General features: G+C 39.4%; 1 protein-coding gene across 1 annotated transcript in view; it reads left to right on the plus strand.

The window, feature by feature from the left end:
- DNAH8 (dynein axonemal heavy chain 8) overlaps nt 1-12,434 on the plus strand; it is a 348,142-nt gene that overhangs the window by 181,957 nt on the left and 153,751 nt on the right. Inside the window, exons 50-53 of the mRNA XM_046005485.1 lie at nt 4,091-4,233; nt 4,731-4,865; nt 5,276-5,398; nt 6,615-6,828. Of these exons, the coding sequence (XP_045861441.1) occupies nt 4,091-4,233; nt 4,731-4,865; nt 5,276-5,398; nt 6,615-6,828 (615 nt within the window). The remainder of the gene's footprint in view (nt 1-4,090; nt 4,234-4,730; nt 4,866-5,275; nt 5,399-6,614; nt 6,829-12,434) is intronic.

Genomic DNA, 12,434 nt, shown 5'->3' on the forward strand with positions numbered 1-12,434 from the left:
CCATACTTATATCAGACAAATTAGATTTTATTTTATTTTTTTTTAAAGATTTTATTTATTTATTTGACAGACAGAGAGAGATCACAAGTAGGGAGATCACAAGTAGGCAGAGAGGCAGGCAGAGAGAGGAGGAAGCAGGCTCCCTGCGGAGCAGAGAGCCGGATGTGGGGCTCGATCCCAGGACCCTGGGACCATGACCTGAGCCGAAGGCAGAGGCTTCAACCCACTGAGCCACCCAGGCACCCCGACAAATTAGATTTTAAACCAAAAACTGTCACAAGAGATGCAGAAGAGCATTATATCATAATTAAGGGGCCTGTCCATCAAAAAGATCTAACCATTGTAAATATTTATGCCTGCAACTATAGTAACAATAAAAGGACAATTCAATAAGAAGATAAAACAATTATAAATATTTATTCACCCAAGATGGAAGCACCCAAATACATAAAAACAGTTAGTAACAAACATAAAGGAACTTATCTATAATAATATAGTAATAATTCCCCTACAGTCATAGTAGGGGATAACAATACCCCACATCAATGGATAGATCATCAAAGAGAAAATCAATGAAGATACAGTGGCACTAAATGACACAATGGACCAGGGAGATTTAACAGATGTAATCAGAACACTCCATCCTAAAATAGCAGAAGACACATTCTTTTCAAGTGCACATGGAACAGTCTCCAGAAAAGGTCACATATTAGCCTACAAACTGCCTCAACAAATTCAAGAAGATTGAAGTCATACCAACCATCTTTTTTAAACCACAATCCTATGAAACTAGAATTCACAAGAAAAAAATCTGGAAAGAGCATAAATACATGGAGGTTAAATAACATGCTATTAACAATGAATAGGTCGGGGCGCCTGGGTGGCTCAGTGGGTTAAAGCCTCTGCTTTCAGCTCAGGTCGTGATCTCAGGGTTCTGGGATCGAGCCCCGCATTGGGCTCTCTGCTCTGCAGGGAGCCTGCTTCCTCCTCTCTCTCTCTCTCTGCCTGCCTCTCTGCCTCCTTGTGATCTCTGTCTGTCAAATAAATAAATAAAATTTAAAAAAAAAACAATGAATAGGTCAATCAAGAAATCAAAGAAGAAATGAAAAATTACATGGAAACAAATGAAAATGAAAGCACAGTGGTCCAAAATCTTTGGGATGTAGCAAAAGCAGTTCTAAGAGGGAAGTTTGTAGCAATATCTCAAGAAGCAAGAAAAATCTCAAAGAAACAGCCTGACCTTATGCCTAAAGAAGATAGAAAAAGAATAAATGAAACCCCAAACCAGCAGAAAGAATGAGAAGGGAGAAGGTCACAGGCAGAGGGAGACTCCCTGCGGAGCTGGGAGCCCGATGCGAGACTCTGGGATGATGAACTGAGCCAAAGGCAGTCGCTTAACTGGGACACCCAGGCACCCGGAAAGAAAAAATTTAAACAGACCAATTACCAGCAGTGAAATTCAATCAGTAATAAAAAAAATTCTCAACAGACAAAAGTCCAGGTCCAGACAGCTTCATAGGCGAATTCTATCAAACATTTAAAGAAGAGTTGATACTTTTTTTTTCTCAAACTATTTCAAAAAGTAGAAGAGGAAGGAAAATTTCCATATTCATTCTATGAGGTCAGGATCACCCTAAAACTAAAACCAGATAAAGATACCACAAAAAAAGAGAACTATAAGGCAATATCTCTGATGAAAATAGATGCAAAAATCCTCAACAAAATACTAGCAAACTGAACCCAACAATACATTAAAAAATTACACAAGACAATCAAATGATATTTAGTCCCAGGATGCAAGGGTGGTTCAATATGGAAAAATCAGTCAACATGATACTTTACACTGAGGAAAGAAGGATAAAAACCATATGATAATTACAACAGATGCAGATACAAAAAGACATTTGGCAGGGTACAACATCCACTCATGATAAAAACTTTCAACAAAGTAGGTCTAGGGGGAACATAACACAACATACTAAAAACCATGTATGAAAAACCCACAGTGAACACCATTCTTAATGGAGAAAAACCAAGAGCTTTTTCCCTAAGGTCAGGAATAAGACAAAGGATGTCCAAAAGACAAAGCAAGAAACAGACTTTTTTTTTTTTTTTAAAGAAACAGACTTTAACTCTGGAGAACAAACTGATGGTGGCCAGAGGGGAGGTGGTGGGGGAGGGGGTGGGTATAATAGGTGATGGGGATTAAGGAGGACACTTGTGATGAACACTGGGTGGTGTGTATGGAAGTGTTGAATCACTATATTGTATACCTGAAACTAATACAACACTTTATGTTAACTGTATTGTAATTAAAATAAGAAATGTAATAGAAATATACATCTGAGGGTGCCTAGGTGGCTCAGTGGGTTAAGCCGCTGCCTTCGGCTCAGATCATGATATCAGGGTCCTGGGATCGAGTCCCACATTGGACTCTCCGCTCAGCAGGGAGCTTGCTTCCCCCTCCTCTCTGCCTGCCTCTCTGCCTACTTGTGATCTCTCTCTCTCTGTCAAAAAATAAATAAAATATTAAAAAAAAGAGAAATATACATCTGATAAAATAATTTAATACAGAATGCATAAAGGCTCTTTTAATTCTATAATAATGGGTAGACAGCCAACCCAAATTTTTTAAAATGGGCAATAGATTTCAATACATGCGTCACCAAAAAAGACCTATAAATAGTGAAAAAGGCACAAGAAAAGATATTCCACATCATTGGTTATCAAGGAAATGCAAATTGAAACTATAATATCATTACACAGCCATCAGAGTGACTAAAATGAAAAGATTAGTTCTACCAAATACTGGCAGAACGTGGAACAACTGGGGCTCTCATATAGTATACGATGGTATAACCACTTTGGAAAATAATTTCTCAGTTCCTTGAGAGTTAAACATACACTTAACATATGACTTGATATTTTGCAAGGAAATTTGAAATTGAGGTCATTCCTCTAGTGTTGAATATTTTCTTTGCTACACTCAAATGTGTGCTCCCCTGCTCTGTTTTTGTGCACTCTGTGTACACAGCACCTTTTTTTGGTACAATCCTGAATCGTAGTATAGTATTTCTGGAGACATTTAAAATGCCAGTCAAAATGAACAAAGCAATACCAACAATGCAAGTAATCTAATTTAAATGGTAGCAATATTAGCGAATCTGACCAAGCTGGCCTAACCAATAGTGATTGCAAGCCTCCTACGTTGTAAGGCACATTCCAGATATGCTAAAATATAAATAATTTTTAGAAATGATGAAATGTGGTAATAATAATTATCATGCCAATAACATCAGCCAGTAAATTACTAGTTATATAAAATCAGTTAATAAATTAGTAGTCAGGAGCCTGAGTACTTTATTAAGTAGGTTTAGAGCTAGATTTATTTTCCCCATTTTCCATGACAAACATTCTATGTCCACTAATCAGTTACCCCTTTTGGTGTTTCTCATCCTTTTTTTTTTCTCATTTAATTTTATTTTTTCAGTGTTCCAAGATTCATTGTTTATGCACCACACCCAGTGCTCCATGCAATTTGTGTCCTCCTTAGGACCCACCACCAGGCTCACTCAAGGCCCTACCCCCTCCCCTCCAAAACCCTCAGTTTGTTTCTCAGAGTCCAGTATCTCATGGTTTGTCTCCCCCTCTGATTTCCCCAATTCACTTTTCCTTTCCTTCTTCTAATGTCCTCCATGTTACTCCTTATGCTCCACAAGTAAGTGAAACCATATGATAATTGACTCTATTTCATTCAGCATAATCTCAATTGATGTGGGTTTCCTACTAGATACCAAATATCTCATTGGTGTTTACCACTAACCAATCCTAATTCCATTTTTGGCCAGATCTCTTAGATGAATGATTTAGAAGTTTAAAAACTGACTTTATAAAAGAGGCATAACAGATTTAAATGATCAAATGCCATACATATTAGATAAGCCGCTATGTTAACATATTTTTGGAAAATGTTTTAAATGTTCCTATGATTCTGTTGCCTGCTTATAGTATTTGCATTTTTATATTTTGAGATAACTTTCAAAGAATGCAGTTTTTGATGAATTAAGATGAATTTTTACTTACTGTATAGGAGATTGGGAACACTGGAATAAGAAGCTTCAGCCATATTATTATCCAACTGACAGTATTCCAGAATATTCATCTATTTTGGTTCCAAATGTTGACAATGTTAGAACGAATTTTTTGATAGACACCATTGCAAAACAACAGAAAGTAAGTTCGATTTGATAGTCTCCTAGCTGATCACAAACCTATACAAAACACATGTCTTTTCATGCGCTACAGATAGAAAAACCAAATTCCAACACAAGGGGCTAGAGGTAGTGCCATTAAAGGGAAGCACATTTGGGAAATGAACCCCAGGACACACTTTAATTCATTATCCCCTGAACTGCTGACGTCTAGCTTGCAAGGGAAGTGGGTGTCTGCTCACAGAGTCCCTTGCTACTCCCATGGTCACATGACTATTTACCCATACCTTCTTCCAGCATAGCTAACAGTACACATTTTATATTAAAATCTTTATTTGAACTAGAATTGATTGATTATTTATTTTTAGGATTTATTTTGATGTGGGTCTAATCCTAAAAAGTAATTAAAATTAGTTGTATTAACTATTACAATGGAAAAAAAAAAGTTTCCAGAACCATAAGGTATTTAAAGCTGAATGGGTTACAACCCCTTTAATCATGATTATCTGATTATTGCAGGCCGTTTTGCTTACAGGAGAGCAGGGAACTGCAAAAACTGTAATGATTAAGGCCTATTTGAAAAAATACGATCCTGAAGTACAGTTATCCAAAAGTCTGAACTTTTCATCTGCCACAGAACCCATAATGTTTCAGGTAAAACCCATCATTTGCTGAGGTAATCAACATTTTAAATTTTTTGAGTGCTGGTTGCGGTAAAATGTGTATGAATATAAAATCTGGTGCGTGCGTGTGTGTGTGTGTGTGTGTGTGTGTGTGTGTGTGTATAGGAAGTGGGGCTGCACTTGGCGTTCAGCTATTAGCTTTCCTAGGCCAAGTCCAGACAGCAGATTTTGACCTAATATTGAGGCTGAAGCTGAACTTTTTGTATAAAATTCATGATTCACATTCTAATGACCTATTTTTTTTTTGCAATCTTACAATGTCGATTTTAATAAACATATTTATGCATGTTAAATAAGTTCTACTCTGAAAAACAGGCTCATCGTTTCTAGGAATATGGGTGGAAATCTTAACACTTAAGACAAACATTTACTCTTCTCTAGAGAACAATGGAGAGCTACGTGGATAAGCGAATGGGAAGCACATACGGGCCTCCAGGAGGCAGAAAAATGACTGTATTTATTGATGATATTAATATGCCTGTGATTAATGAATGGGGAGATCAGGTATGAATACATTATCTCCTATAAATTATATTTAATTGGTATTTTTAGCTATATTTGAAAGGTCTCAATAGCTTTCATCTTATGAAGCCAAGTAGCAATTCTCTCAGTTTTGGCTTCTCTGTGAAGAGCTGGCACCCTCACTTCTTGAAATCCGTGTGTGTTTTCAGCAATACTCCTTCCTGCCTTTAGGCGTCTCGATGTCACCACCCTTTCTGGCTCCTCTTTTCCTTTCCCCAGCGTTTTATCCTTGCTCTTACCTCTTACTCTATATACTCCCTCCGAGGAATACCCAACTTAGAAAACACCATTTTTTTTTCTTTTTAACTCTGCCACACATGTCTTACTCGTGATCATCTGTCAACCCCAGAGTCATTCTCTATCAGAGACCGTCACTGATGCTTTCAGAATTCTGCATGCTCGTTGTGGGATTCCCAACACCTCCCTCTCACCACTGCCCACTGCCTCATCAGTAAGGTCTACCTAGAGCTTGCCAGGACCCATTCCACCTGGCCTTTTATCCAAATTCACCGCAGATACCTATAGGAAGTCAGGACTTCCAGATCCGTGCTCACCCTGAGACTGTTCCTCAAACAGCTCTGCATGGCCCTTGAAATAGCAAGAAGAGAAAAAGCCAGTGAGGGAACCCTATAGAGCAGAGAGGGATTGGTGGAGAAAGAGACTTAGGAAGTGATCCAAAGTCTCAAGATGAGCCTGGAAAAAAACTGAGCCTCTGAATTCAAAAGAGGAAACATTCTCAGTGAGGAGGGAGCGTTAGCAGTGTTAGAGGCCGCCGAAAAGATAAGAACATAAAACTGAAACCCAAAACACTTAGTAGTCCTGAACGCTCAAAAGTAAAACCATCCCACATTCTGATTTAAAGCAGTTTGAAGTGTTCAGTATTGATACTTGTAACTCTGACTACTGTTGTTAACTGTATCAACTATTCCATTACTCACCTATTTAAATTTCTTTGGAGATCCATTTCATCCAAATGGTAAAGAGCACCCTGGACTCAATTCAGACGTTTAGCTTATGGTTTTGTTCATGAATGGTAGCACTGAAATCAAATGGCCTTACAGGTGACCATCAACATTCACAAACACTTCATTGACAAGTGTTGAATACTTTCTTCTAATCTCAGGTGTGCAATTTTGTAGGAGTTGTGGAGGGATATGATAGTGGAATGTGACTAAAGTATCACTGTATAAAATTTCAGATAACTAATGAGATTGTGCGGCAAATGATGGAAATGGAAGGAATGTATAGCTTGGATAAGCCTGGAGACTTCACTACTATTGTTGATGTGCAGATCATAGCAGCAATGATCCACCCTGGAGGCGGTCGAAATGATATTCCCCAACGTTTAAAAAGGCACTTTACAGTGTTTAACTGCACATTGCCTTCCAACGCTTCAATAGACAAAATTTTTGGTATGGCTATTTTTCATGTTTCTTTTTTCTTCTTCTTCTTCTTTTTTTTTTTTTACTGTATTACATAATGGACATAAGCCATGCAAAATCTTATTTAGGAGATAGAAAGTCTCTGTCTGTAGTAGGGATTAATTATCTGAAATGCAGAGCTAAACATCAGAAAAGAGGGACTAAATATTAAGAAGATTCATGTTTATAGCCCATTCTAAAAATATTTAGAAGTTTGGTTTTAGGGTTTTAGTTTTCTTGACATGATCAACCAGAGAAATTTGGGCTAATAAATGACAGCAGATCTATCATAGATAAACAATATAATGTATCAAGTCAAAAGTAGCATTTTATGTAAGTTGAAATGAGATTTTTAAAAAAGATTTTATTTATTTGACAGACAGAGATCACAAGTAGGCAGAGAGGCAGGCGGGGGGTGGGGGCGGGGAGCAGGCTCCCTGCTGAGCAGAGAGCCTGATTCGGGGCTCAATCCCAGGACCTTGGGATCATGACCTGAGCCAAAGGCAGAGGCTTTAACCCACTGAGCCACCCAGGTGCCCTGAAATGAGATTTTTTGACAACAAATTTAGGCTCATATAAATTGTTTCATCAAAAATTATGTAGATGAAGACATACAAGAGGAACGGACCCATGCATATATGTACATTAATTGACATAGCAAGTACTAAAGATTAGGGAAAAAAGGAAAGGGCAGACTTTCAGTAAATAGTAATGGGATATGTAATAATTCTAATGTGAAAATAATTGAAATTGAACCCCTACCTCACACCAGACATATAATCAATACAGATGGATTAGAGACTTAGAAAGTATTTGGAAGAATGCCCAGGAATAAATCCCACTTGATCGTGGTGAATAATTCTTTTAAGGTACTGTTGGATTTGATTGGCTAGTATCTTACTGAGAGTTTTTACATCCATGTTCATCAGGCATAGTCTTTATTTTCTGGTTTTGGAATTAAGATAATGCTGGCCTTTGTAGAATAAGTTTGGAAGTTTCCCTTCTATTTCTATTTTTTTTTTTTTTTTGGAACAGTTTGAGAATAGTCATTAACTCTTCTTTAAATGTCTGATAGAATTCTGCTGGGAAACCACCTGGCCTTGGACTTTTTGTTTGTTGGGAAATTTTTAATTACTGATACAATTTCTTCATTGGTTATGCAGCGGTTAAAATTTCTATTTCTTCTGGCTTCAGTTTTGGAGATTTGTATGTTTCTAGGAACTTGTCCATTTCTTCCTGATTGCCTGGTTTCTTGGCATATAATTTTTCATAATATTCTCTTATAGTTGTTTGTATTTCTGTGCTATTGGTTGTGATCTCTGCTCTTTCATCTGTGATTTTGTTTATTTGGGGCCTTACTCTTTTTCTATTTGATAAATCTGGCTAGGGGTTTATCAATTTTATTAATTCTTTCAAGGAACCAGCTCTTACTTTCATTGATCTGTTCTACTGTTTTTTTAAAATATCATTTATTTCTGCTCTAATCCTTATTATTTCCCTTCCTCTGCTAGCTTTAGTCTTTATTTGATGTTCCTTTTCTAGCTCCTTTAGGTATAAGTTTAGGTTGCATATTTGAGACTTTTCTTGCTCCTTGAGGTAGGTGTGTATGGCTATATACTTTCCCTTAGGACCACTTCTGCTGCATCCCAAAGGTTTTGGATTGTCATGTTCTCATTTTCATTTGCCTCCATGTAATTTTTTATTTCTTCTTTAATTTTGAGTTGATTCATTCATTCATTCTTTAGTAACATGTTTTTTAGCCTCCATATATTTGTAGTCTTTCCTGATTTTTTCTTGTGGTTGACTTCAAGTTTCATGATATTATGGTCTGAGTATATGCATGATATAATTTCAATGTTTTTGTACTTCTTGAGGGCTGGTTTGTGACCCAATACATGGCACTATTCTGGAGAATGTGCCATATACACGCAAAAAGAATGTATATTCTCTGCTTTAGGATGAAATGTTCTGAATATATCTGTTTAGGTCCATTTGGTCCAGTGTGTCACTCAGCAATTGTTTCCTTGTTGAGTTTCTGCTTAGATCACCTGTCCATTGCAGTTAAGTGGGGTGTTAGATTCCCCTATTATTATTGTATTATTACAATGAGTTTTTTAATGTTATTAATGGGTTTATATATTTGGGCACTCCAAATTTGGGGCATAAGTATTTGTAATTATTAGAAATTCTTCTTTTAAATAAATTTTTTAAGAAGATTTTAAAAATTTACATATTTGACAGAGAGATAGAGAGCTCAAGCAGGCAGAGTGGCAGGCAGAGGGAGAAGGAGAAGCAGGGTCTCTGCTGAACAGGGAACCTGATCCTAGGACCCTGAGATCATGACCTGAGCCAAAGGCAGATGTTTAACCAACTGAGCTACCCAGGTGCCCCTACAATTGTTAGATCTTTGCAGAACTGTGTGGTCAGTAGACAGTGTGTATGAGGGGTTTGTGCTCGTTTTCTGGGGGAGGCGCCTGCTTGCATTGATTCTCTGTCACAGTGGAGAGGCACCTACAGTGTACTGGGGTGAGGGCTTGGTATAAGCATCTCTGGCCTCCACTGAGGGGCACCGTGTTTCTCCCTGAAGTTGGTTAGTGCCTCTTGGGATGGCATCGTCCCACTCTCTCATTCTGGAATAGGGAGTACGTGCCCACCACACCTCAGGAAGCCCTCACAGAAAAAAAAATCACCTCTCTGGGGTCCCCAGCTTCCATCAGATCCCTGCCTTCACCCTGTCTGTGTTCAGGTGTCTGCCTGCTAGGCAGCATAGGACTCCTCTGTTTTATCTCGGGCACCTCGCTGGTTTTCAAAACTTCCAATTTTAGGGACTCTCATTGCACAAACCCATGCTGATCTCCTGGGGGAAGGTCTCGCCATGCTATGGCTGGTACTAGTTTGTCCCAGAAAAGCAGTCATGTGACCATGCGGTGGTTTGGGATTTATGGTAAAATGCAGGAAAATGGTGGCACCAAGCCTTGCTGCCCTCCTCAGGCATCTCTGTTCCTATGCAAGCGAACAGACCAGCATGTTGACTCCAACCAGCTCTTCTGTCCCCAGAGAGGTCATGCCATGACTCCCAAACTCACTCCCAAGAAGGGGAACTGTTCTTCCCCATGGGACCCTGGGATCCTCAGACTACACTGCACAATCCTGGGCCTCTGCTCTCCTTCCCCACCAGACTACCGCTAAGCCCATTACGCATGACCCCAGCGATGGTGCAGATGTCTAGAACTTCAGACTTTGAGCTTCAACATTTATAAAGACTTGTGATAGTCAGCCCCTCTCCTTTTCCTAGTCAGTGGTTTTGGGAAGGAGTTTTTATTGTGCAATCCTCTGCCTGCTGCGTCACTCTTTCTTTCTCTCTCTCTTTCTCTCTCGCTCCTCTCTCTCTGATCAGGGCTCCCTCCCCTTTGCTACACCTGCATTTCTTTATCCTCATAGATAACCTTTCAGCAGTTCCTACAGTCTGTGATGTGGACATTTTTCTACGTCTAGTTGTGCAATTTGTTCTCTTAGTCCTCAGATCTATTTCTTGGGTGTTCAGAGTGATTTGATAATTATCTAGCTGTGTTCGAGGGACGAGGCAAGCTCAGGGTCCCCCTACCCCTCCACCATCTTAACTCCTCCTCCAGGAAAGAACTTTTTTTTTTTTTAATTTATTTGACAGACAGAGATCACAAGTAGTAGGCAGAGAGGCAGGCAAAGAGAGAGGAGGAAGCAGGCTCCCCACTGAGCAGAGAGCCAGATTCGGGGCTCTATCCCAGGACCCTGAGACCATGACCTGAGCCGAAGGCAGCGGCTTAATCCACTGAGCCACCAATGCACCCCAGGAAAGAACTTTTTAAGTGAGACTCAGAAAGCATAAACCATAGGGAAGGAGATGACAAGCTTGACTAGATTAAAAATAAGATCTTTTGTTTGTCTAAAAAGCAACATTAAAGACTGAAAAGACAAGCCCCAAAAGTGGAAGAAAAAAATTTCAACACATATAGTAAAACAAAAAAGTTAGTAATCTGAATACTTAAAGAAATCCTGTGAATCTATCAGAGAAAAGCAAACATCCTAACATAAAAACCAAACCAAAGTATAAAACCAAAGGTCACAAGGGGCGCCTGGGTGGCTCAGTGGGTTAAAGCCTCTGCCTTCGGCTCGGGTCATGGTCCCAGGGTCCTGGGATCGAGCCCCGCATTGGGTTCTCTGCTCAGCAGGGAGCCTGCTTCCTCCTCTCTCTCCCTGCCTGCCTCTCTGACTAGTTGCAATCTCTGTCTATCAAATAAACAAACAAACAAACAAAAAAACCAAAGGTCACAAAACCAAGCATTTTAGAAGAGGAAAGCAAATGGCCAATAAACAAATGTAAAGATGATAGACATACTAATATTCAGGAAAATGCAAATTTAGAACACCAAGGAAATACTATTTTATACCCACTGGATTTGTAAAAATGAAAAATTCGGACAAAATCAGGCATTGGTGATAAGGCATGGGAACTGAGACACTCTCGCTGGTGTCTCCTTGGGACATGCACCGTGGATAATGACTGGACATAACTGCTGGTAAAGCAGAACGTGTGGACGCCTGCGGCAGTTCTACTCCCAGGTGTATGCCTCTTTATCCTTTGTCTCCCTTATGATTTGCATATTCTGAGTTGCATTTAAGAAGTCCTTTCCTACCCAGAGGTCATGCAGATACTGGCCTGTATTTTCTTCCAGACATTACGGTTTTGCCTCCCATATTTAAACCCTTCAACCATCTTTACTTGATTTTGGGTATGTGTGCCAGAAGACATGCAAGCATGTTTATAGAACAATGTTCGTTCATGATAGCAAAAACTGTGAAATGATCCAAAGATTTATTGGCGGGAAAATTGCATCAATAAATGACAGCATAGGCACCCATCAAGCATAGCTTGATGCTATGCAGCAGCAAACATGAGGAGACACAGCTACAGGCTCCCACGTGGCTGCAGCCCGGGAGTACCTTGGGTAAAAGAAGCAAGTCAGAAAGGAATATGTGAGAGGATGTGCAATTAAATTTCAAAAGTTGAAGTTAAAGAAAAGGTTCAAGGTCAAAACCCTAAGTAGCAAAGCTACAAAGAAAAGCAAGTCACAGATTCTCACCAGGTCAGAGTCGGGGTGGCCCGTGGAGGAGGAAGGGGTTGTGGACAGGGATGGACAAAGGGGGGCTTCTGCTGTGTGGGGGCAGGGTTGTGTTTCTCAATCTAATAGACTTTATGTTAGTGTTTATTTGTTAAACTATTTTATACATGCTTCTGTGTGAGTGATACTGAAAAGTAAAGAAAGAAAGAAAGAAAGAAAGAAAGAAAGAAAGAAAGAAAGAAAGAAAGAAAAAGAAAGGAGAAACTGAGGCTCAGGGAAGTGAAATGACTGCCCGGGTATGGCAGAGGTGTGGCGCTTCTCCTGTTTTTTGATTCCAGACACCAAGTTTCTTACAGAACACTTGGCCCACAGGAAGTCAGGGATCTAGAATATGGGGTTTCAGGGAGCAAAAGGGCCTTGTAGGTGTCGAACACAACCAATCCTGGCTTTACAGGACAATTTGATGTTCCCTCAGGGCTACTCTTCTTCGGTCCACGT

The sequence above is a fragment of the Meles meles genome, chromosome 5 (assembly GCF_922984935.1).
Source record: "Meles meles chromosome 5, mMelMel3.1 paternal haplotype, whole genome shotgun sequence".
NCBI lineage: Eukaryota > Metazoa > Chordata > Mammalia > Carnivora > Mustelidae > Meles > Meles meles.